This window comes from Lacerta agilis, chromosome 8 (assembly GCF_009819535.1).
Source record: "Lacerta agilis isolate rLacAgi1 chromosome 8, rLacAgi1.pri, whole genome shotgun sequence".
NCBI classification, from domain to species: domain Eukaryota; kingdom Metazoa; phylum Chordata; class Lepidosauria; order Squamata; family Lacertidae; genus Lacerta; species Lacerta agilis.
The window spans coordinates 77788465-77813566 of NC_046319.1; the positions used below are offsets into that span (position 1 = coordinate 77788465).

The 25102-nt window shown below is 48.1% G+C and overlaps 2 protein-coding genes and 1 long non-coding RNA gene across 4 annotated transcripts; 1 reads left to right on the forward strand and 2 right to left on the reverse strand.

The window, feature by feature from the left end:
* Positions 1–3026: 3026 nt before the first annotated feature.
* Positions 3027–5491, reverse strand: LOC117051789. The gene is made up of 2 exons (XR_004427208.1): positions 5018–5491; positions 3027–4759 (listed from the first exon to the last, which is right to left on the reverse strand). It is a non-coding gene; the product is annotated as an uncharacterized LOC117051789 (long non-coding RNA).
* Positions 5492–5711: 220 nt separating this feature from the next.
* Positions 5712–12876, reverse strand: NFKBIB (NFKB inhibitor beta). Its single transcript, XM_033158454.1, has 6 exons — positions 12222–12876; positions 11008–11113; positions 9581–9809; positions 8779–8867; positions 7683–7916; positions 5712–6037 (listed from the first exon to the last, which is right to left on the reverse strand). Exons 1-6 carry the CDS (start codon positions 12632–12634, stop codon positions 5999–6001), a joined length of 1110 nt encoding a protein of 369 aa, XP_033014345.1. The 5' UTR covers positions 12635–12876; the 3' UTR covers positions 5712–5998.
* Positions 12877–13268: 392 nt separating this feature from the next.
* Positions 13269–24845, forward strand: SIRT2 (sirtuin 2). 2 transcript variants are annotated; one of them, XM_033158455.1, is made up of 16 exons: positions 13269–13299; positions 13413–13486; positions 14852–14897; positions 15790–15906; positions 16425–16466; positions 18138–18244; positions 18349–18405; positions 19329–19397; positions 19914–20043; positions 20476–20535; positions 20761–20816; positions 22396–22472; positions 22572–22623; positions 23165–23232; positions 23816–23882; positions 24046–24845. In XM_033158455.1, exons 1-16 carry the CDS (start codon positions 13284–13286, stop codon positions 24187–24189), a joined length of 1182 nt encoding a protein of 393 aa, XP_033014346.1. In that variant the 5' UTR covers positions 13269–13283; the 3' UTR covers positions 24190–24845. The 2 variants fall into 2 exon arrangements, with proteins under 2 accessions (XP_033014346.1, XP_033014347.1); XM_033158456.1 differs by lacking the exons at positions 13269–13299; positions 13413–13486 and adding an exon at positions 14268–14348.
* The last annotated feature ends 257 nt before the right edge of the window (positions 24846–25102 follow it).

The window sequence follows — 25102 nt, forward strand, 5'->3', positions numbered from 1 at the left end:
ATCTTCTGCCCAATGTGGGGCTCAAACCCAGAACCCCGAGATTAGGAGCCTCATGCTCTACCGACTGAGCCATCCCAGAGCCCACCCTAGTTCAGCATCCCTGGTCTTGCACCGATCCCTGTGGGAAGTCCACAATGCAGTCTTGTTTTGCACCCGCCAGATGTTTTGGACAGCGAGTCCCATGAGCTGGCGTGCTCAGGGGTGACCGGAGGTTATATAGTCCAAAACGTCTGCTGGCGGGCTTCCCACAGGCATCTGGGTTAGGGCTGCCATATTCCCCAAACTGGAAATCTGGGTTCCCCCGGACATTCTGCAGTTTCTGTGAAAATCCGCCCAGACGCCAAAATACTGCCCAATTCCCGGACGTACGGCAGCCCTAATCTGGGTAGCTACTGTGAGAACAGGATGCTGGACCTAATGAGCCATTGGCTAGATCCAGCAGGGCTCCTACACTCTTCTGCATTAGTGCATAGCTCCAGGAACCCTAAGCTTTCTCCCAGGAAGTGGCCTGTTGCTTCTTTGCATGAGTCACGGCTCTTGGCTTGCCTCCTTCCTGCCGGTCTTGGCAGGCATACCGCACTGGACACATTTGCATAATTGTCTCTCTCCCGCTGCTGGGAAAAAAATAACACCATTATCCATCCTTGGAGGAGGCTGCCTGTTGCAGCTCTGTGTGAGTTGTGGCTCTGGCCTTGCCTCCTTCGAAGTGGCTTTGCTGGGGCCTCTGCAGCGGATCGCGGGCAGAGCTGCTGCGGAAATGGACTGTCCACCTCTGGAGGAGGAGGAGGCTGCCTGTTGTGTCTCTCCATCGTTTGCCAAGCCAGGGCTTTCTTCTTTCCCAGCAGGAGGAGCACATGGAACAGTGAGTCATGCAGAAGCAGGGGGCATTCTTCCTTTCACACCCTCCAGGAGCCAAACCTTGTTTGTGCAAGAGTGATGTTTTGATTCACGGGAGACAAGTGAATCTTCCATGCTCTGAAGCCTGGGAAGTGGTGGGCATAGTGCTCTCTGGGGACACTGACACAAATGTACAGCACTGCAAGACCCACATACTCGCACGCCGGTGGAGGGAATTAAGCTCCATGATTAAAGCAGGGTCCTTTTAAAAAATAAGCTCCCCCTCTCAAATAAGTCTTATTGGCCATTCGTTTTTTACTCCATTTTATCTGACCCCTGGCACAAGGTACTACTGAGCTAATCATCCCTACCCTTTCTCGCTCCCCCTTCCCCTCTGATTAATCTGCTTCGACTGTTTGGATTGGAATCTTCCAACTCTATCCCTCTCCTGGGACTGGCCTCTTTGGTTAGTGGTGGAGAGGCACAAGTTTTCAGAAGTTGCCCATACATAGGGTGTGAATTTCGTTTGTTTTTTGGGTGGGTGGGGCGTGATCCGTGTGGGGAGTGTTGTGTTTGGATATTCCTATGACTGGGGAGAGGGGTTTGCTTTAAAGCACGGGTGTGGAGTCAACTCAATAAAGCGAAGTCCAAAAGAAGCAATCTGGAAGTCTGGATCTCCTTGGGGGGGCTGTGCCTTTTGTTTCAGATCTTGACATTCCCCAACTGACTCCAATCTGTATTATTATTATTATTATTATTATTATTATTATTATTATTATTATTATTATTATTATATACCACCTATACCCGGGGGTCTCAGGGCAGTTCACAGAATAAAACCAAGATATAAAACCATAAAATACCTAATAAAAAAACAAAAACCAACCCAATAGCCCCCTCCCAACACAAAAAGACACATTTTAAAAGGGCATAGGATATAAATCGGATCAACCAAAGTCCTGGTTAAAAAGGAACACTTTTTCCTGGCGCCTTCACTATACACCTTTAGGCGCCCGGAAAAAGTGTTCCAATAGCTCCCTCCCAACACAAAAAGACACATTTTAAAAGGGCATAGGATATAAATCGGATCAACCAAAGTCCTGGTTAAAAAGGAACACTTTTTCCTGGCGCCTAAAGGTGTATAGTGAAGGCACCAGGCGAACTTCCCTGGGGAGAGCATTCCGCAGACGGGGAGCCACTGCAAAGAAGGCCCCGGTCTCGTGTTGCCACCCTCGTATACAGACCCTCTTTGATCTCTTGAACAAGGACCCAACAATGGGGTTTCAGATTTCAACTGAATTGGCATGTGACCGAGACGGAGGCTGCCGCACATTCAGGCAGGGCTCCCGGGCCTTTGCAGCTGGGTAGAAAGACAATCAACCTGCCAGAATTCCCCAAGGGGAGATTGCAACACTTTTACTTTGCCAGAGAATCTCCTTTACTCGGTTAACTTATACGACAAAGCTTGCCTACTGTTAGAAATAATCTCTAACCCTGGCTTTTTAACAATCCTTACTCTGGCTTTTGACACCTGAGAGGCATATTTTTAGGACCCACCTTATTTTTGCGATAGTAAATTGTTTTAAACTGTTTTTAATGTTGCATAACCCACCCTGGCACCTTAGGGTGAAGACTTTGCTAATACTAGAAAAATGTCCTTGATGCCTCATCCAGGAAGCAATGAGGGGGAAGGAAACCAATGGCCCTCTAGATCAGTGTTCCCCAAACTTGGGTCTCCAGCTGTTTTTGGACTACAACTCCCATCATCCCTGACCACTGGTCCTGCTGGCTAGGGATGATGGGAGTTGTAGTCCAAAAACAGCTGGAGACCCAAGTCTGGGAAACCATGATCTAGATCAGGCTTCCTCAACCTTGGCCCCCCCAAATGTTTTTTGGCCTACAACTCCCATGATCCCTAGCTAGCAGGACCAGTGATCAGGGATGATGGGAATTGTAGTCTCAAAACATCTGGAGGGCCGAGGTTAAGGAAGCCTGATCTGATGATGATGGCAGACAACCAGCCTTGCCTCAATTACTGATTAAGATGTACTATGTACAATCACCCTCTACAGTATTTTGTCCTTGTTGGGCGAGGGGTTTTTGCATGCAACAAGTATCAGCTTCCTCCATCCACGCAGAGCCCTTCTTCCTCAAATGAGAGAGTGAGAAAGAACGAATGAATAAAAAGACACACAGAAATCCATAGCTTTTAATCTGATCAGGGCCAGAGAGACCTACATAATACAACAGACACATGGAAGGCAGAGAGACGGAACTCGGTCACAGACACAGATTAAAACAGATCACAGGAAAACCACACCGTAGCTACGAAACGAAACACCCAGCCTCGTGGAAGGGAAGAACAACCAATTCCTTCAGACGGGGTTTGCATGTGGAAGAAATCAAAGGTATGTACATAAGATGGACTGGATTTCCTCCTTTCGTTGAAGACACATATGGTATTATATATATATATATTTGTATTTAAATAGTAGCTCCAATGAGAGGGCACATTGCTGATCCACAGGAAAAGTGGGTGCTGAGACTGCAAAAAAAAAAAAATCAGATGTGGGCAAAATCTACCCACCAGCTGCGGTGTGCCATGCTGCCACCTCCAGACACCGGCACCCTCCACGAAACCTCCACCTCGCCCCCCACCAACCTGCTCTCACTCAGTCCTCACCCAGATCCAAAAGCCAACCTCTCGGTACGATGCAAAGCCCAACCTCCTCCTAAACTGACACAGCCAGTACTCATCCAGGACTACTTGTAACTTCCTTTCCCACCTTGCAGCTGAGCTTCGCCCCTCGCTGCTTTCTGGGGTGCAGAATGCCACACGCTGCCATTACCCCCCGGCCCCATTGCCGCTAGCAGGGCAGATTGAGAAAGCAACCTGTGACATTCACCGAGAAGTGATGCAACGCTCTGCATATGTAGGCAGAGATATGGGGGAGGAGAGAGAGAGAGAGAGAAGGGGCCGAGCCCACCGCTTGCTGAGACACTGCAGCAAAACGGAGCGCTGCTGGAAAGAGGAAGTGGAACCTCAAGACCTCTGCTAGAGCTAGCAAAACTAAGCCACAAATGACACAAAGGCGGCTGGGCAGAAGCTGCCCAGAGTTGCTCGGCCTCCCCTTTTTGACTTGAGAGCAGCTAGAAATCAAGAGAAAACCATGGTCTTGGGGGAGATCCTTCCAGGACCACCTGCCTCCTGATGGGCATTTCATCTGAAACATGTTGGTCTGGCCTTGGAGCAGCCGCCTTCAGGCCTTGGGTGCCCGGAGAGCGTTGGACTACAACACCCACCATCCTCACCCATTGCTGATGATGGGAGCTGGAGTCCAATCAGCTTTGGGAACCTCAGCTAGAAGAGCCGGGTGTTATTACAGCACCTGACTATACCAGAGGGCAGACCCTTTTGGCTGCCTGTGGGAAGGAAAGTGTCCCTTGCCCTATGCAGGGCTGCCACGTACCACCCAGGACACAGCTTCAGTTCTAGGGAACAGGAGAAGCTTCCTCTCCTACGGAGAGAAACAGAAGACCCCCACTCCCCAGCTGAAAATCACAAACAAGGAGCTTTCACACAGGAGTCAGAACCCAAAAGCTGCGGCAGTATCAGTCTGGCCTTGCCTTATAATGAGGCTGGCAACCTCATGGCCACTAAAGAGAGTTTCTTCTTCCCCACTCCTGAATGTGGCACTCAGCTGCTGGCAGTCGAAATGTGGCGGAAGAAGGCAAAAGGGGGCAGGGCGAGGTGGCGCAATAGCACGAACCGGGACTACAGCGCAGGCAGAAGCAGTAAACCCAGAAAGAGGAAGGAGTCCAGGGTCCCTGGGTCTTAGTGACCCAGTTCTTGGAAAGCACAATGGCCCGGGCAGCCTGCTCACATCTTCCCCACTGCCCAGAGATGATTCAAGGCATTGGGCTGGGCAGAGAAGTAGAAGAAGAAGAAGAGTTTGGATTTGATATCCCGCTTTTCACTACCTGAAGGAGTCTCAAAGCGGCTAACATTCTCCTTTCCCTTCCTCCCCCACAACAAACACTCTGTGAGGTGAGTGGGGCTGAGAGACTTCAAAGAAATGTGACTAGCCCAAGGTCACCCAGCAGCTGCATGTGGAGGAGCGGAGACACGAACCCGGTTCCCCAGATTACGAGTCTACCGCTCTTAACCACTACACCACACTGGGCAGAGGGATGGAAAAGACTGCTGTTCCCAAGCTGCAGCCTTGGGAGGGAGGTTGAAGAGGGCAAATGTGGGCAGGGGGTAAGGGGGACAAATGAGGGCGCAGGGAGGCTCTTACAGGCTGCAGAAGATTGCTCAGGGCACAATAGCAGTTCATGTTTGGGATGGAAAGAAAGGGAAGTGGGCCGTAAGCCTGGAAGTGGAGGCGACTGGCTGGTTTCTCAGTGGCAGGAGGGACAAAGGACATACAACCACCACCTGATTGGAGGCATTCTCCTTCACATACGGCAAAGGCACAGTCCTGGTCCATCTATTGGAGGGAGGGGGAAAGGGAAGTTGCCACAATCCGTTCTTACTCTCACCCCCTGTCTTCTGGCCCCACTCATTCCTAACCTAAATGAGGCTCAGGCCAAAATCCTGCCAAAAATCCCCAAACACAACAAAAGAGGTGTTTTAAAACAGAACTCAAGGCAATGTAGATTGTAGAACATCCAAATTTTGGGTCTGGAATCAGAGACGCACACACCACCCAGCTCAGATGTGCGTTTGATGACACCAAGATGTGGTTTAGCCTCTTCCTATCTCTCAAGCTAGCAGGGATCGAGGTAGGGGGGAAGAATTCAAACCTACAGGTACTTGTTTCAGAGATGGCAAAGCAACTACGATCAGGTGCCCCCAATACACACCTTTTTTATTTATTCTGGACATCAAACAAAAAACAGAAGCCATCAGAACTTTGGGAACAGACAGGAAAACAAAACCAATAATGGAGCATAAATTGGAATGGAGCCTAAGGGAGCTCTCTCTTTGGCAGACGACGCAGCTCCCTCCCCAGCCCCTTCCGCAGCCCCTATAAATAAGTCAGATCTAGCTCACAGTGAAGAATGCAGTTGCTACAGAAACCACAGCTGGCTGCCAGAGGCGGAGGCATGGTTAACGGAACGCAGCCCGGGAGATGAAGTGGACCCCTCGCCTGGTCTTCTAATGCCCGCGGTTGATCACGATGTCATCATATTCCTCCTGGGAAAGCAAAACAGAGCCAAAACAAAAAAACAAAAAACCATCCATTTTAGTCCCACAGACTGTGGGGGGCAAAGGTCACTATCACCACTGAATTCATCGCCTGCCCTTCACCAGGGCAGGTTGCAGCAATTAAAATCCAGAATTTATAGCAGAGTGCGGTCACAGGAATAGGGGCGGGTGCTGAAAACCCACAGCTCAAGGGTCAAAGGCCAGGGTTTAAAGAGGAGAGTGTTCAGCATTTGCCAAAAGCTGAATGGCCGAAGGTGCCAGGCACATCTCTGTGAAGAGGGAATTTCACAACTTAGGGGCTGCCACAGAGAAGGCCCTATCCCTGGCCGCCTTGAACTTGCAACACAGGCAACTCCCCATTTACGCGGGGGCTCTGTTCTGTGCAACCGCACGTTTAAGTGAAATCGCATATATTGGGAACACTGCCGAAAAGGCCTGCAAACACCACAGTCGCTCCCTCCGAACCACCTTGCTCAAACTCCAACTCTCCACCGGCTACAAAGGTTGGCGCAAGGGCTCCTTGGACTGCACTTGCAAAGGCTTGCAAGATTGCCAGACGCTGTTTTTGCGCCATTTTTGATGTTTTCGCACGCTTTTAGGGTCATTTTCGCCCCTTTTCGTGCCAGAGTAGAAAGGTTTTTGGCTGGCGTTTAAAAGTTGACACGGAAGGTGCCCTGCTGAATCTTCCTTGACAGGCTGTTCACAGGAGTGAGCCAAGGACTCGAAAGTTTGGGTACCTCCTTGTTGTCAAATGAGCCTCGGTAACTTGGGGAACAACCAACAACGCTCCTGTAGATGATCTCAGTCATCGAGCTGGAGTGGAAGGGTTCAAGTCATCCTGGCGGTATTCTGGCCCTAAGTCGCTCAGGGCCTTGGTAAATTTATACAAGACTACAGAATTTAGTCTTGCGGTTCCCAGAGTGGGTGGTACTGGCCCCAGGGGGCACTGGGATTACCTACAGGGGGCACTAAGAGGCAAGGGTGTAGTGGAGGGGGGCACTGGAGGTTTAAATGACTACCAGAAATGGAAAAGCTGGTATCACTGGATCAATTCGATCAATTTTGTTAATTTACATTAAATAGTTTTACTTGGATTTTGAAAAAAATGTGCAATTGTCACTATTTGGAATTTTATTGTGTTATTATCTCGCTTAGTGGGCTGTGCAAACCGCTATTCTGAATAATGCTTTTTGCATGGTCGGGGGAACTGGGGATGAGTTTACGGAAACAAGGGGGCAGTGGGCCAAAAAAAGTTTGGAAACCACTAGTTTAGACTACGAAGCCCTTCATAATTAGAGACCACACATCCTTTTCCTCTCGGCACGTTTCATTTTGGACCCAGAGTGGTTAGGGCAACCCAGTGAGATGGGCGGGGGTACAAGTAATAAATTTATTATTGCTACTGACAGAAAATCGAACAGCTATATCCTATATTTCTTTATTGGCAATTGCAACAGTTTACAATTTCCTTCAGCTGGTTTCCCCTTCAGTTTATTTGTCTGTAAGTTGTTTGTTATTAAAAGTCACTTTAAAAAAAAATGAGGGGGGGGGGAGGAAATGTGAAACACTCACACACACACCTGTAGCTCCAAATCTCATAGCTTGGGGGGGTCTAGCTGGGGCCCAAACTCACCTCGCTGTTGCTGTCCAGACTCTCCTCCGAGTCCCAGTCTGGCTCCTCTGAGCCAAACTCCCGCAACAGCTGGGGAATCTTTTGGTCGGGCCGGTGCAGGGCGCTGTACATGGGGGTGTAGCCAACATACATGCGGGCCTCCGGATCCGCTCCAGCCCGCAGCAGGTACTCGACCACCTCCGGGTTCTGAGACTCCACTGCCAGGTGAAGAGGGCTCCGCCCACAGCTCAGCTCCTGCCGGCGAGACGGGAAAAGGTGAAGGGGACGCGAAGCGGCTCGTGTTGGGAGCTCTGGCGTTGGCGGGTACGCCGGGAGCCACGGATCTGCCCCAGCTGAGCCACTAACTAGTCCAGCCTTTGCTGGGGCTGCTGGGAGTTGTAGTCAGAGGCAGCTGGGAGGCACCAGGCTGGTAAAAGGGACACTGGAGTGTCACTGACCGCTTCTTGAAAGGAAGAGCAGAATCACAAAGGGGAAGAGGTGGTACTAAAGGGGTGAAGCTCACACAGAGGAGTAGAGCGACAAAAATCAGAGGTAAGGACACTCGTGTCGGATCAGACCTAGTCTCACAGGGGCCAACCAGAGCATAGCCAGCATAGGTAATAGCCACTGGTAACCCTCTCCTCCATGAATTTATCTAATCTTCTAAAGCCTCTTTTAAAAGTGTTTCTTCTTATCCCACTGCTGCTCGTTCACAGGGTGAATTAATTCAACATGCTTCTTAAAGAAGAGAAGTTTGGATTTGATATCCCGCTTTATCACTACCCTGAGGAGTCTCAAAGCAGCTAACATTCTCCTTTCCCTTCCTCCCCCACAACAAACACTCTGTGAGGTGAGTGGGGCTGAGAAGCTTCAGAGAAGTGTGACTAGCCCAAGGTCACCCAGCAGCTGCATGTGGAGGAGCGGAGACGCGAACCCGATTCACCAGATTACAAGTCCACTGCTCTTAACCACTACACTACATTGGCTCTGGTGGGGAAGATGACTTTGTGTTGTTACCCAGAAGGTTCCTTTTCAAGTGTACAGGAAAACTGTGTGCATACCTCATGCAGGATAATCACCTATGTGTTTCTATTTCACCACCGCCTCTGAAACTAACCGGTTTGTTGAGATCAGCTCCCCCGGAGATTAAGAGACTGACCACGTCCAAGTCTTTCCGCAAGATGGCAACATGCAGGGGCGTGTAACCTATGGAAAGAGAGATTGGACACAGTTCTGTGACAGCCCAGGCACTGAGGTGGAGAAGCTACCTTGTGTAATGAGGATTTACAACCACCACCACAACAAAATGGCATGTGGAAATCCTAAACTGAGAAATGATACGGATCAAATACATCTGCATTCCTCCAAACTGGATTGTTCCTACTGCAAAATTCGGAGTTTGGTTTCCAAGCTAAGGGGAAAAACTGAGGTAGGCGCTGCAGTAAGAGGAAGGAACAGCACAATCTTGAAAAGGAACAAAAGAAGATGAGGAAAAACGGGGTGGGTGGAGATGGAAAACGGGGGGGGGGGGGAATGTGTAACGTGAAAGTATGCAAAACTCGCAAATCCTCAACCACGTGGTGGAAACGAATCCATTCCTCTTTAACTGCCCGCCAACTTCTAAGTCTGATATTTTAAATATTAAAAGTTTGGAAGATCCATGCTGATCCATCTCATTCTCCCACCCACAATACTCACAAGGACTAGAAAGAAGTGTGCATGCACACGAAAGCTCATACCAAGAACAAACTCAGTTGGTCTCTAAGGTGCTACTGGAAAGAATTTTTGATTTTGTAAGGACTAGAAACTTTTGGCATTTTAAACCTGCTCTTCTCTAGACCCTACTGTCTCCATATTATGGAGGACTTCAACGAGACCAAGCAACTATTTTCCGCCCCCCGAGGACCCAGGAGAGGTACCATCGAAATTGGTGCAGTCCAGTTGGGCCCGAAAGCTGCTTCCTTCGCAGGGCCTTTGTGCAACCTGCGGCGCCAGGAGCACATGCACGCACTCCCGCTGCCCTTCTCGGCACGCCAAGTGCAAAGCGGTGTGGCCGCCCTTTTCCTGCACGCACAGACTGGCTCCCGCCGACACGAGCTTGCTCACGAAATCGGCAGCCCCGAGGATGACCGCAATGTGAAGTGCTGTCTGGGGAAGAGAAAACGAGAAAGAGCCTGAGTTCGAGAAGAGCCGCTTGCATGCCCCTCGCTCCTGGGATGACAAGGCAGAGGTGGGGAACTTGTGGCTTTCCAGATGTCATCATGTTAAGTATTTTCAGGAACTATACAATGGGTTGATTTTAACCTTGACGGTCTTATACGACTCGGGGAAGAGGAATCGGAGGGACCTCTGGCTCCCCTATGAACCTGTGCATGCTCCAGTGGCCCTTCCTCCTCATGAGTAAAAAGGCAATAAGCTCAGGGGTAGAGCATCTGCCTTGCAAGCAGGCAGTTCCAGGTTTAATCTCCAGGTAGGTTTGGGAGAGAATCTTGCCTGAAATTCTGGTGAGTTGCTGCCAGCCAGTATAGTACTATTAATTATTATTATTATTTACATTTATATACCAAGAATCTCAAGGTGGTGTACATGATTCTCCTATCTGTTTCATCCTCACAACAACCCTGTGAGGTAGGTAGGCTAGGAGATGGTGACTGGCCCTAGGTCACACGCAGTGAGCTTCTTGGCTAAGTGGGAATTTGAACCCTGGCCTCCCAAGGTCATAATCCAGCACTCTAACCGTTACACCACATTGACAATACTGAGCTAGATCAGCCATAGGCACACTCGGCCCTCAAGATGTTTTGAGAGTACAATTCCCATCATCCTTGACCACTGGTCCTGTTAGCTAGGGAGGATGGGAGTTGTAGTTCCAGAACATCTGGAGGGCCGAGTTTGCCTATGTCTGAGCCAAATGGACCAAAGTTCTGAGTCAGTATAGGGTAGTTCTTATGTTCCTAAGCATTTCTCCTTTTAAGGGTGAAACAAATGCTACCCAGAGAGAAACCTGGGAGAGGTGGTTCTGCTGCTTTTGTTTTGTTAAGTTTTAGGTTGCTGGTGAAGACTTTGATTTCATTTGCTGCTCTACTGCTCCTCTGTGCTTTAAGACGTATTTTAAAAAATGCATTCCTTTGCTTCTTTTTGCGATTTCCAACCTTGTTTTCAATGCACAGCGCCTTGGAATTTTTTTAACTTAAAAGTTCCAAGGCAGGTTTCTATGTCTGCATAATTATGCAGACTAGACTGCTGTTCTCTACAGCGAGGCCTCGTGCTCCTCCCGATGTGCGTTACAAGCTTCGGAAAATTGAGGCTCACAACGGAGCAGAGCAAAAGTGCATCTCAATCCAACCTGTCCGAGGTCGTTCTGAATATCCAGGTAATCCGTCCCTTGGGTGTACTGCAGGATGGAATCCAGAAAGGCCTCGTGCTCATGGATGACGGCCAAGTGGAGAGCTCTGGAAACAACAGGAAATAACAAAGGCTGCTGAAAGGGGCAAAAGTCTCTTATCACTGGGGGGAGGGGGGACATTTTCCAACACAGATGGGGAATACAACACAAGGAGACCTCAAGTGGCCGCAGCCTTCCATCGTTTTGTAGCTGTCCAGAATTTTCAAAAAGTGGACTGTATTAGAACAAACTGTTCTCCAACTCAGAATATGTTTAGAAACTTAAAAAATACATAAATTGCAGCTCTGTCCTAGATGTTGTTGCTTGAATTAAGGCCAAATGTGTGCATAGGATTAGTATTTGAGTTCTCACTTATGTTATTTTAGAAATAGGCAGAGTACCGCCAACAGAAAAGTCAGTGCTCATAAAAGGGCACATTGCACGGTTAAACCCCCCCCCCAAAAAAAACCCAGAAGAGGACACAGTAGTTACTGGCTTGCATGGGATCTGATCAGGCCTAGTCGAGTCTTTGTTCTAATTTTGAGATTTAAATAAGCCAACAAAAAGTAGTAGTCAACTAATTAGTTTACTATCCAGCTCTGAGTCAGCTAATTAGTTTACTATCCAAACACGCTGTGGGGAAGAGGCAGAGCTTATTCCAAAGTAAGCACAGAAACCCAGCAAACAAGAGACAGAATGGAGAGAGTGAGACCATTCCTCCACCGGCCCATCCATTCACCTGCACAGAATTCCTAGTCACCTGATTAGGCGTACCAGGTGTGTTTTTATATAAAAAGCTGTTCCAGCCTACCAGCGCAGAGCTTATGTTTCAAGATGCCCTGACATCTCTGTGCCAATGCAAAAGTGGCTAGAAAACGATCTGTTGAAGGAATCGATCACAGCGGATAGTTTCCGTCAACAGAGCAAAAAAGAGCTGGCCAGAAGGCAGCTCCTGAACTGCAACAGCTGGAAGAAGCCTCATCGGTCACTGATGCCTGTAGTGGTGGTCGGAATCGGTGGCCAATACAGGCACAGGGAGGCTCCTGAGCAAAAAAAAACCCAAATCCTCATTCACGAGCAGGCAGATCGAAACCTTGCCGCGGACCCAAGGCAGACGGGGAAACTCTGCAGCTCCATCCCCCTATTATGAGAAAGCCTTCAGGTGCAGTACGTACGTGTCCCCATCCTCGGTGACGAAGCCCAGCACGTGGTGCAGCCAGGCCTCGGGGGCCACCACCGCCGAAGCCCCGTTCTCGAGGCGCACGGCCCCCACGCCATCCACGATGGCACCCACGTCCTCGTCCCCCCTCAGGGAGTCCCCGAGGGCAGAGTCCAGCCGCTCCAGGTCACCCTCTTCCTCCAAGAGCGCCTTCTGAGGGCCAGTGGGGCCCGAGGGGCCGGGGTCAGGGGTCACGGCCCGGCGCCCAGGCCCCTCCTCCACCTCGCCAGGGCCCATTAGGCCCGCGTCTCCCTGGATCTGGCCCAGCTGGGCCTCGCTGAGGGAGCCCAGGCCACTGTCGCACCAGTCGTCGCTTTCCACCCGCTTGGGCTCCCGCAGGCCGCCCTGAGCAGCAGCCTCGGATGCCATGGCGGAGGCGGGAGGGGGGGAGAGACCCTACAGGAAAGGCTTGAAGGGCCGCAGGGCCATAGGGAGAGTCCGGGCAGAGCGACCCGGTGCCCCGCCGTTGCTCCTGCCTCAGACGGGGGATTTCAGCGGCCTGGGGAATCCCCAGACTGGCGTCTGGACGGCGCAGTCGCAGAGAGGCATGCCGGGAGCCGTAGTTCTTTCCCCTTCCCGCGAAGCATGCCGGGAGCTGTGGTCCCGGCCTCTCAGCATCCGGGTAACTCCTCCCAATTCAAAGAGCCCGGCTACCATGTTGGCTCGCTCGCAAGGCACGTCGGGAGCGGTAGTTCCCACGGGCAGTTTCTCTTCCTTTGCTTTGTTTTTAACCTCCTATTCTTCTTCCCTTTCACACAAGGACACTATTCGCGGGGTGGTTGTTTGAAGACGCAAAAAAGCAATCCCTCCCCCCGACACATTTTTAACGTTACTCGCCCGCGCCGCAAGGCATGCCGGGATCCCCACCTCTCGCTCCTCGGCAGCGACGGGTTGAAAAAAACAAACACCAACCACCCTTTCCCGGTGCATGCTGGGAGCCTGGCTGGCGATTGGCTGCCGTGCCGCGGTGTTTCCTGGGGGTTGCAGTTTTCCTGTCAGGGGACCAGACAGCGGCTCCATGGCCAGCCCGGAAGGTAGCCTGTTGTGAGGGGGTTTATTGGGGTGCGGGAGACGGAGCCCCGCACCGCTGAAGTAACCGCCGCCGCCTCCTCACACTCCCCCTTTGTTGTGTCTTTTTTTGTCACAGAGCCCGGAGCCGCCTCCGCCGCCGCCGGGGACGACGAGAAAGAGGTCGAGGCCGAGAAGGGCCCTGCCTCGTCGGTGAGAAGCTGGCAAAAGAAAACGGAATTGGGTGGGGGGTGGGGTGGGGTGGGGCCCCCTTCTCGTATCTCCCATGGGTGTTGGTGGTGGGAAGGTCTGGGCTGCCCCCTCCCCCTGGGCCTGCCAGGCAGAAGTTCAACAGGCAAAGCCTCTTGTCAAGGCAAGAGGGGGAGGGGCAAAGTCTCTTTTTGGCCCCTCTTTTTCTGCACTTTGAAGATGATCAAAAGAACCACGCATTTTCCAGGAGGCATTCGAAGGCAGCCCCATATCAGGAAGCTTTAAAATGTTTGACATTTGGTAATTTTGGTTACGCCCAGAGTGGCTGGGGAAACCCAGCCAGATGGGTGTGTGTGGAAGTATAAATAATAAAATTACTATTATTATTACTCAGACTCATAGAGTTGGAAGGGTCATCTAGGGTTGTGCAAGGGAGGCCTTTTCCCACAGCTGGGCCAATGGTGAGCTGGTGAGCACCTGCCGGTTGATGGGACCCCGGCCACTCTGGGCGGCTCCCAACAGAATACTAAAAACACGACAAAACATCAAACATTAAAAGCTTCCCTAAACAAACTTCCCTAAGAAAGAACTTGGTTTGATCCAGCACAACGCTTTCTGCTTTATTCAGTTCACATTTTAAGAATTACATAGCCAAGATGGGTTATGCCTCGACTGTTGGAGATCCCAAGAAGGAACGTCTGGTTTGTAAATTTAATATATGACATTGTAGGGGAAGGAATCGTAGAATTGTAAGAGCTGGGAAGGTATCACCAAGGGTCATCTTGTCCAGTCCCCTGCAATGCAGGAATCTCAGCTAAAGCATCCATGGCAGATGCCACCCAACCTCTGCTTAAAAACCTCCAAGGTAGGAGAATTCACATCCTCCTTGAGGGAGACGGCTCCAAGCCCTCTCTTCAGCGCTCGGTCGGAGGAAACGTCAGTTGGGGTTTCCAGCAGGTCACTGTTTGCTCTGATTCAGTTTTAAAGAGTGGGTTTTCACGGGGAAAGCGCCAGAGCGAAAAAGAAAAAAAGCACTTGGACACAGAAATTTAAAGCACAGAGGATCATGCCTGGAAAGATTGGAGGAAAGGCAGGTGTGGATAAGTCCTCATAATTTCACCTTACAGAATTTTAATTACTGTTCGGTGTCTGTGGCCACTGTGTTCTCTCTGTAGATCCATGGTGAAGAGATTTCATGTGTCAGAAAGAAATGAGCAAGTGAACTGTTAATTGCCGTGGAGGAGCAATAAGTAGTGAGGTTCAGTTATGCAATGGTAGATTTAGGTTAAACAGTAAAACTAACTTCGCAGTAGCTTAGAAACAACCTTTTCCAACTTCATTCACCTTTCCTTCCTATTTTTTATACAGGATTCAGATTCTGACAACGAAGCCGGAGCTTCTGGTGAAACTGAAAGTAGGTGTCCCGTTTGAGGGGTTCCTACGTATGGGTTTGGGCCTGTGCGGGTGGAAGTTTAAATCACTGATGCAGTTGACCTCAACGTATACAAAATAAAGGCCACAGATACCTGCATAAATATGAAAATGTAACTTGATTTGTGTAACTTTCAGTCTAACCCTACTTATCTGGGAGTAAGCCCCATTGACTTCAGTAGCACTTACATCTGAGTAGACCTGACTAGGGTTGTGCTGTAATATCTATTTTTTCTTAAGTACATGAGTTTTTCCTGCAGAGCAGCCAGTGGTTCATTCTTTTGACTATGGTTGCAGACTGGGAGCAATGTATTTTTAGGCACTTGGAATTTCAGCCGTCAGGTTAGCAGTGCACATTCCTACCCGTATCTGATAACTCATGAATTAAATCAGCTACCAAGGAGACCCTTTCAAGTTCCTAAAAATCCTTCTGTATTTAAACCTTTTTTTCAAAAAGCTGTGGGGCTGACCCTATGATTAAGCAATCATTGGGCAACCTTGGGCAGAAAATTGGTCATTTTTTTTACTATTTTTACTACTTTTAAAATTTTGTCTTTGTCGCCAAAATGTTTTTGTCAGTCTCTGGGTGGAGAAGCTGCAGTCTCACATCCATTATTGATCTTTTGTGTTGAAAAATAAAGCCGTTATTGGGAAGAACCAGTTTCTAACACGGGTCTTTCCCCTTGCCCCTCAGATTCCTTCTACAGTATCTCTTTCTGTTGTTATGAAAGGTTTAGTTTTGACTGCAGATCATTAGCAGTGCATAATAGCAGGCTTTTGAGCAACACAATTTTTTTCTGCAGGCAAGCTGAAAAGGTTCTGGACATTTGAGATTCATTGTGTCTAACTTCATGGATCTCTCTTTCTCTTGCCAGTGGATTTTCTACGAAACCTCTTGTCCCGAACACTGGGCTTAGGCAGTGAGAAGCCTGAGAAGGTGCTGGATGAGCTGACGTTGGATGGTGTGAGCAGGTTCATGCTGTCTGAAAAATGTAAGCCAGCACTCCTTTTCAGGTGGGCTTGGAGCTGGGTGGAATTCTGGCAGCCTCTTGGTTGAACACTCTTTGCCAAGCTACCAAAAAACACTGAGATGAAGCAGTGCTAAGATAAAGCTGAAACAGACTTCTTACTTTTAAAAAATTAATCCAGGCCAAAGCTCAGCATCTGTTCATTTCTAAAGAGACTAATAATTATTATATATTTCTTTATACCCTACCCTTTCCCTGACTCTAGGTGGCTTACAGATAAAATCATAGAATTGTACTGTTGGAAGATACCTGAAGGTTCATTTAATCCAACCCCCTGCAATGCAGGAATCTCAGCTAAAGCATCCACAACTGCCATGTAAACCAGTTGAAACAAATTGTCAATAAAGACCACACATAGTAACCACAGACCTATGCTACATGGAGGAGCCCATAGTGGTGCTACAGGGCTGGGGATAGGTGTAAGATTGTTATCATCAAAACAATGGAGATTTAAAAAGCGCTTCCCTCTTTTTCTGTTGTAGGCAAGAAGGTAGTATGTATGGTGGGAGCAGGAATCTCAACTGGTGAGTTTCACAAGGGCTTTTTTGAGCATGCGCTTTTTTATTATTATTGGTTGTGTCAAAAGGAAGGAATAGAACAGGATGTGTTTCTGGCCAGCATGAAGTGTGTGTGTGTGCACGCGCACGTGTGTGTTTTAATAATTTTTATTGGTTTTTACATCTTTCTTAACATAATCACAACTAACAATATAAACCCAAAATAAATTCTTGATTACCCGCTCCCCATGACTTCCCCCAACTTCCTTCCTGGTTATTTACACACTCATTTCTCTTGCTTATTGTCTTATTTTGTTCTTAACATTTTAATCTCATTTTTATGTTTTCGCTATTTGTTTTACTAATTGTAATTAGTGTTTAATCAAACCCTTACATTGTTTCTGTAGATATAACATAAAAGGTTCCCAATCATTTAAAAAGTCTCTATTGTCCTTATCTTTAAGTCTTCCAGTTAGCTTCGCCATTTCAGCATATTCCATCAGTTTTTCTTGCCATTGTTCTTTCGTAGGTATTTCATCATTTTTCTATCTTTTACTTGCCTATGAGGTGTGTGTTTGTGTCAGAGGCCTCTCTAGTCACAACAGTGATATATAATCCCACCTATGGGGGCGCTGACACTTCTTAAATAGAAACATTCACCTGTCTTTCCAGAGATGAGGGTCAGCGTAGAATGAGTTGCCTTCTGCTGAGTCTGTTGGTTCACTTGCAGCCTAGTACCAGCTATCCAAGGTCTTAAGCAAAGGCAGACATTTGTTTTATAAACTAAGAGATGTGATTGTACCTGAAAGATTCTGCATGCATATCATGTGTTCTGCTACTGAGCCATGGCCCCTCCCAGGATAAAGTAGCTAAAGGATGCACACCTAGCATATGTATATTTTAAAACTCTGTAGTATTGAGGGTGGATATATCTATTTTTCTGATGTCAATGAATCATTACCCAGTATTCATAATCAAGTCTATTAAATTGGATCAGCACTTTAGATACAGATATCCCTTGCCTGAAATATTGTTTGTGACCAGTCTGGCCTCTTTTTAAGCTGCCTGTTTAAAAAGCCTTCCAGGCAGTTTCCTGACCTTCCCCGCCAATGTGCACCTACCAGGGAAGAATCAGGTGTATTCAAGGGCAATGCTGAAACCCAACAGGTCTGTTGATTGTCCTCTGTGAGATGTGCACACGTTGAAACCTGTCTCAGAACCCTCTGTAACGCGAGGAATTTTCTTGACAGACAAGACAATGTAGAAAGTGTTCTTCATGGTGATTCTTTCAAAATAACCGGTTTATTATTATCTATTATTAAGCTGGACTGATCCAGCAGGGCTCTTCTTGTGTTCTCTGAATCATAGAATCATAGGGTTGGAAGGGACCCCAAGGGCCAACCCCCTGCAGTGCAAAAAACCTTCTGCCCAATGTGAGGCTCAAACTCACGGCCCCAAGATTAAGAGTCTCATGCTCTAACAACTGAACTATCCATAGTTTCTTCTTCTGTTGTACTGTGAAGTGAACTGGGGTTGGAACCAATAAAGCAGCAAACTCACTTCCCAGCTTAACTAATGCTGCTGTCAATACATGCGCACATCAGATGAATCTTAACCAGGGGCCAGGGGGTAGGGCAAGTCTCTGGTACAATTTTTCAACTACTGAATTTCTTAACGAAGTGACTTTGTGCCTCTCAGCTGCAGGGATCCCCGATTTCCGCTCACCAGGCACGGGGCTCTACGCCAACTTGCAGCAGTACAACCTGCCATACCCTGAAGCCATCTTTGAGATCAGCTATTTCAAGGTACCACACTTAGTCATCTGCCTACAAGCTGGCATCTGCTGAAAACACCATGTTTTATTGTTTTCTCTTTGTGCAACTGATTGTATTTCTCTGCCTTGATTTAGCAACACCCGGAGCCATTCTTTGCCTTGGCGCGAGAACTGTACCCAGGGCAATTCAAGGTAAGCTTTCTTTTGCATTGTCCCTAATTTTGAGTTAAAACATGGCTGAGGGATTGGGGATTGGATATCATATGTTTTGGGACGGTTTGGCGTTAGGGAGGTCAGGACTCCCAGGTTCTGTCCCCAGATTTCAGCCAGGACTGTAACTTCTAACTTGTTTGTGGATTTTCTTGATGTTTTAAAGTCTCTTGGGATGTTTGAGACATTTTGATTTCCCCCCCCCCAGCAGTTCCCTTTTAACTGTTGAGGGAAGCGTTCACTTCTTTTGGACTTGGTGCCATGGATTTAAAGAAGGGAAAACTAGATGGAAAACTGTCTCCTCCTCATTTTCAAGCATATGTAGGAGGAAGCTTTGTGTCAAAGCCATGTAAAGCTGTTTGCAGCTCTGGTTTGTGGAGCAAGATGGGAGCTGATTTCTCCAGGGTTTTCTTCCCAGTTCAAATGAGTTGAGGGGATGTGGATGTTGAATCCAGAAGAGGACTCCTGTTGGTGGGAAGAGGCCTGGAATTCTGGGTCTGTTTTGCCACTCTCTGATTAATCCTCGTTCCCTGCTATGCAGTACTAGCTCTTGGTTTGGGGAGTGGAGGACCCCTCTCTCTGAGCCCCCGCACCTCTACCTCTATAAGGCACTGCTGCCCATTTGCCCATAACCTCTGGGTCTCATAGGGATAGCACGGGGGGAAGTGAAGAATGCTGCCCCATTTGCTTTCTCTTGTTGTTGCCTGCATGCAAATAGGCAGCAACAGGAAAGAGCAGGAGCAGCAGGACCAGGAAGCTCTAGAGAGTAGCAGTGTGGCCCTTGCAGGAGTGCCTGCCAATGTCTATCCTGTTGCCAGCCCTGTTCCTTGAGTTCCAGTAAACCACCACCCACCACACCTGTTTCCAAGAATAGTTGCTTAGCCTGGGGCTCTGCTCTTTTTCAGCCCACAGTCTGCCACTACTTCATGCGCCTCCTGAAGGAGAAAGGGATGCTCTTGCGCTGCTACACACAGGTGGGTAAAACCAACCTTCTCGTGGATCACAAAAGAGGGCAAGTGAATCTTTCAGCCTAGAGGACTTATGGGTTTTTTTATCTTAAAATGTTGGAAACATCAGAAGTCACTCTAGATGGATAAAAGGGAAGACTGGAGGTCAGCATCCCAGAACTCATGGAAGCAGAGCTGACCACCAGCCCTGTAGCCATTCCTGGTTCTTTCTTCATTGCATGGCATACAAATAATAAAAATGCTTCAGGCTGTGGATGCAGTGAGCAGGAAGGATGTGCAGCCCCAATGCCAGAACCACCTGCCTCAGTCAGTAGTTTGACCTCTGTTCCCATGGGCATGGGCATTGCAGTTCTTTGCCCTATTACAGAGCAGGAGCCTTTGACACATGAGGAGCATCTCTTAGAATTGCGCTCCTTGTTGCTTGCTGCCCCTAGTCAGCTTTAGCTCTTATATGGGCAGCCATTTGAGCTTAGAGAATTTCTCCCGCTCACTTGTCCTGGACACTTTCTCTGTCTTTCTCAGAACATAGACACCTTGGAGCGGGTGGCCGGCCTGGGTCAAGATGACCTCGTGGAAGCTCACGGCACCTTCTTCACTTCCCACTGCATCCATTCTGGCTGCAAAAAGGCATACACCTTGGAGTGGATGAAAGGTGATGCTCCATAGTGTGTGTGTGTGTGTGTGTGTGTGTGTGTGTGTGTGTGTGTTGCGGGGGTGGGGGGGGAGGGCAATCATGGGGTCCTAGAGGGAGGACTGAAGGGGTATACAATAGAAATAGAACTTCCTTTGGGGAAATCCTGCCAAATCTTTTGGACATGTCTTTGATACCTTTTGGTAGAGAGGAAGCAATGTGTGATAGGTTGCCACTTCTTGGTGGTGAGATAACCGTGGTTTCCAAACTGTGAATGCTGCTGCTGAAGGAGCCACTGCTGCCTGTGATTTCAGCGTGCCAACTCGGTCACCCAAGGTATAAAAGAGTAGCTGCTTGTTTGCCCAGTATGGAGGCAGGTGTGGGTGTGTCAGGAAATGGGCTTACTGCCCGTGGGCTGCGTCCAGTTACAGACCTCTGTCTGTTTCCTTTCAGAAAAGATCTTCTCATCTCTCATTCCAAAGTGTGAGAAATGCCAAAGTGTTGTGAAGCCAGGTGAGCTTATTTTCTGAAATGTCCCATCCCAAGTCACCTCCCCCCAACACATCTCAAAATCCTTTGTTGTAGATTTGATTCAAACACAAGGGCAGAGGGGTTAGAAATTTGCTGCAGCTGTTTTTTGTTTCTAATGAAAACTGAGATTATCAAGGAGCTGCAGTCTATTCTCTCACAGAATCTCTCCACTCATGCAGTCCTGACTTTTCCCCCTTCTCTACTCAGATATCGTGTTCTTTGGGGAGAACTTACCCTCTCGTTTCTTCTCTCTGATGCAGTCAGTAAGTGTCCTGGTTGCTTTTCCCTCAGAGTCAGGATTCTTGTAGCCCCATATTCACAGATCTGCAAAGCCCCATGACCTCTGGATCCTTAACTGCTGAAATTTGCACAAATGCACTAGATATTGAATCGGTGGTAAATTTTGTGGCTTTTAAAATGTATTTTGATTGGGTTATGTTTACTATATTACAGGTAGGTAGCCGTGTTGGTCTGCCATAGTCAAATCATAATAAAAAATAAAAAAAATTCCTTCCAGTAGCACCTTAGAGACCAACCAAGTTTGTTCTTGGTATAAGCTTTCGTGTGCATGCACACTTCTTCAGATACTTCTTATCCGATACTTCTTATCTGAAGAAGTGTGCATGCACACGAAAGCTCATACCAAGAACAAACTTGGTTGGTCTCTAAGGTGCTACTAGAAGGAGTTTACTATATTGTAAGCCTCCCAGGGTTTATGTAAAGAGGGAACATGTGGATTTTTTAAAAAAAAGAAGTGTTGACCAGAAATGGGAGCACAGTGCACCTTGTGAATGTGCAGAGTAGCTTCAGAACTGCAGCCCTCCATAATTCGCATGGGGGAGGCCTGCAGCATAGAGCTGTGCATAGAGGTGCACAGTCACCAGCTCAGTCACTTTGGAGTGAGAGGAGAGTCAGTGATCTCAGTGCTTGGAGTCCCCTTAGTGACTACCCCGGGAAGCGTTGTCCTTGCTCTCAGCTGGATCTCAGTGAAGCTGTCACAGAGCCAAATCTGTAGGCTGTGTAATGCTATGATAGGCCTACTATACCATTCAAGATGGCTAGGATTAGTAAAACATTTATCAAGGGGTAGGGAAAATGGAAACAGCAGATTGGGCAATAAATAGGTACAAATGAGAAGTATTCATGGAGGGGGTTAAGGAAAACCCTGCACCAAAGATGCTTGTGAGGAATTAATGCATTCAGAGCAGCCCTGTAAATAGGTTATAACCGACTCTTACATTGTTCACTGTGGGCTTGTTAGCTCAGCACTCTTCAGTTTGTGGCCTGAAATCACTCTGCGTGCAGCATGCCAGCATTTAATGCTCATGCATTCCAGGAGTCGGTGGTTTTCTTCTCTGCTGAAGAGCTGCAATTGCCTATACCCTCATGGGCTTTGAACCACAGAGTTCTCCCGTGAACGAATGTAACTACAGTGGTACCCCGTGTTACACATGCGATCTGTTCCGGATCGTGCTACGTAACACGGGCGTGCCTAACTGGAACGCCAACCCCCCCCCCTGAAACCCGGAAGTAGCATGATTTGAGCACTTCTGCGGGTCGCGCGCGCTCCGGAAACGCTTCCGGGTTGCGGGCGTTCTTAACTCGGAACGGCCGCAACCCGGGGTATGACTGTATGTTCGAATTGTGTGGCTTGTCTAGCCCAAAGAGTAGACGATAACTGGGTTCAGGGCAATGCACCCAAAGGGTGCAAATAGCTTCCTTGTGGTTTTGGAGAGGAGAGGGGAGGTATTGAAACATGGCTAGAGAGCCTGCGGTGCGTGGCGGTATTTCTATGGTGCTCACAATCCTTCACAGCAGCCCCCCCTTCCCTCCTGCTTGCAGGATTTCCATAACGTGGACTTGCTTATTATCATGGGCACCTCCCTGCAGGTCCAGCCCTTTGCCTCTCTCGTCAGCAGGTAGGTGAACTTCTGCCATGTAGGCACTGTGGCTGAGGGGTGACTATTGCTTGTTAAAGCAACACTACCATAGCCATTTTTTTCCTTTCTCCTTTCAAGGGTACCAACAAACACACCACGGCTCCTGATCAATAAGGAGAAGACTGGAGAGGTAAGATCAGGTGTGGTACAGACAATGGCCCTCTGTGATTTGGTATTCTGGGTTGAAAAGCTTCTCAGGTACCGGAAGTAATTGCTTTTGTTATTGTAATTGGAGCAGGAAGAACATTTTCCTGACACCAACTTCTACTCTGCTCTCATTAGGAAGGGTGGGACATGCAGGCAAGGTTTAGAGGCTGTGGTTTTAATGAAATCAACTCTCTGTGCTTTATTTGGGACAGCACTGAACCACAGCAAGTCCAGCAAGTTTCCAGTAACCGTTATTTTCATAGTTGAGTGCTAATTGGGACCTTGTTTACAGTTGCACAAAAACTTGCCCATGATATCAACAACAGTGTCTCTTGAGCAAGTGATATGTAGGGGCAGAATTGGAGTCTTCCATGAAGACAGTTGACCTTAGGACTTAATCAGTGTGATGATACCGATAAGGACAGTGAAGAATCCATGAAACAGCCATTCCCTCTCCCTCCAAATGATAGGTACCATCTTGGAGCCATTGAGAGACTCTTTTTATGCTTTCTGTCTCTTTGCAGAGTGATCCTTTCATGTCCCTGATGGGCTACGGCTGTGGAATGGACTTTGATTCAGAGAAGGCATACAGGCACGTGACCTTTGGGACTGGGCTGGGAACATAAGCCAAGCCGATGGTGCTATCCCTGGATGGTGGGGCCCAGGGTGTTTAATGGTGTGGTGCTCAGAACAGAGCAGTTAGCAAGAGGACATGGTGTTTGGGTTGTACCTCTCTTGAATCTGTACTGTTAATGCTTTGTGAGATGAGTACAGTAGCCTAGAGCAGTGTTTTTCAACCACTGTTCCGCGGCACACTAGTGTGCCGCGAGATGTTGCCTGGTGTGCCGTGGGAAAAATTGAAAAATTACTTTATATATAGTCAATATAGGCACAGAGTTAAATTTTTTAACATTTTTTAACATTTTCTAATGGTGGTGTGCCTCGTGATTTTTTTCATGAAACAAGTGTGCCTTTGCCCAAAAAAGGTTGAAAAACACTGGCCTAGAGGCACAGGTGCTGAGCTCACCGGTGGCCACACTCTCTTTTACTCCTTGATAACACTGACCTTGCAAGGAACCCTGAAAGAATGTACTGTTTTGAGTGTTTGGAGAGCACCGTATGTTGTTCACTAAAGCATAATTCTTTTGTGGGGGGCCTCCCATCTTCTCTTGTAGGGATGTTGCCTGGCTTGGAGACTGTGACGAGGGCTGTCTGGCTTTGGCCGAGCTGCTGGGATGGAAGGTACCTATCCTGATAAGGGACCACTGGGGTGCAGCCCAGATCAAGCATAAACAGGTTGCATTTGGGTTTTGTCTCATATCCTACCTAGACTTGCCATCCTTACAGCAGCTCCGTTCTACCTTGTCTCTCAGTGAGATTCCTAGCTTGATTTCTTTTCTTTCAGACGGAGCTGGAGGAACTGGTGGAAAAGGAGCACGCCGCCATAGATGCCAAGTCAGGCGGGGCGAGTGCCTCCCACCCTCTAACCAAGGAGCAGAAGGAAAAGCCATCCCCAAAGAAGGAAAAGCCCCCTGGCAGCAAAGAGTGAAGAGGTTTGACAGGACAGGAGAGACGTTTGCTGTGGAGGAATTAAAAATCAACATGACCACAGGCTGAGTGATCCTTGTGGCTTGTTGACTTGCCTGACTTGTTTAAGGGATGTGGAAGCCCGGGATCAACAGAAATATTCTTCTTGGGAGATAATGCAGTGGGGAATCCAAGCTGGGTTGTGGAATGGAAGTGAGGAGATGCCCAGGTAGCAACGCACAAAGTCTTTCTGCTGACTTTGGGGGTGTTTGATTGAAGCCCTAAATTGCTGAAATCATGAGCGAGAAGATGAATTCTTGAATTAGCAATATTAATATTTCTTTGGGGTTGAATTCCATTCATTTATGCTTCTGTTTCATTTGTTAACTTCCAACTAACCTGTGCTATGTCTGAAGGCCAATGGAGGGAGTGAACAAAACCAGCCTTGGTCTTAACTCTGCCCTCTTTCTCTTTTTTCCTGGAGAACAGATTCTTTCTTTGGCACCAGTGTGGCCAAGAAAGGCAGTTGGGGAGAGTGGGTGTCCCAAGGGGGTTATCTGATAACCCTCTTGACCTTTGGAAGGTTGCAATTTTGCAAGAGTACTTTTAAGCTTTTGCCTTGATTGTTTTGCATTAAGCTATTATAAGTGGCAATTAAATTCAAGCACCTTGATCTAAGGACAGGATATTGTGTCTCTTTGCTCTGCTCCTTCAAGCACTTCCTCACATGCAGGGCCTTTTCTGGTTGGGCTGTTGGATTGTAAGTGTCTTTGGTTGCTTTTTGTTATATAACTTTTCCAAAGGAAAATTAGAGTAGGTCTCAGCAGATTAAAAAACAAATATTAAATTGCCCATTTAAAATTGGATTAAAATAAGATAAATGTCTGAGTGATGTTAAAAAAAACCCATCCTAGCCCTTTACAGGACCCAGCCCA

Coding starts and splice junctions, on each gene's coding strand:
- NFKBIB (XM_033158454.1), bottom strand. CDS start 12,634: ATGGCATCCGAGGCTGCTGCTCAGGGCGGCCTGCGGGAGCCCAAGCGG. Junction 11,114..12,221: donor GTCACCGAGGATGGGGACAC/GTACGTACTGCA, acceptor TGTTGTTTCCAG/AGCTCTCCACTTGGCCGTCA. Junction 6,038..7,682: donor GTCTGGACAGCAACAGCGAG/GTGAGTTTGGGC, acceptor TTGCTTTCCCAG/GAGGAATATGATGACATCGT.
- SIRT2 (XM_033158455.1), top strand. Junction 16,467..18,137: donor GGGAGCAGGAATCTCAACTG/GTGAGTTTCACA, acceptor TGTGCCTCTCAG/CTGCAGGGATCCCCGATTTC. Junction 23,883..24,045: donor CCGAGCTGCTGGGATGGAAG/GTACCTATCCTG, acceptor CTTTTCTTTCAG/ACGGAGCTGGAGGAACTGGT.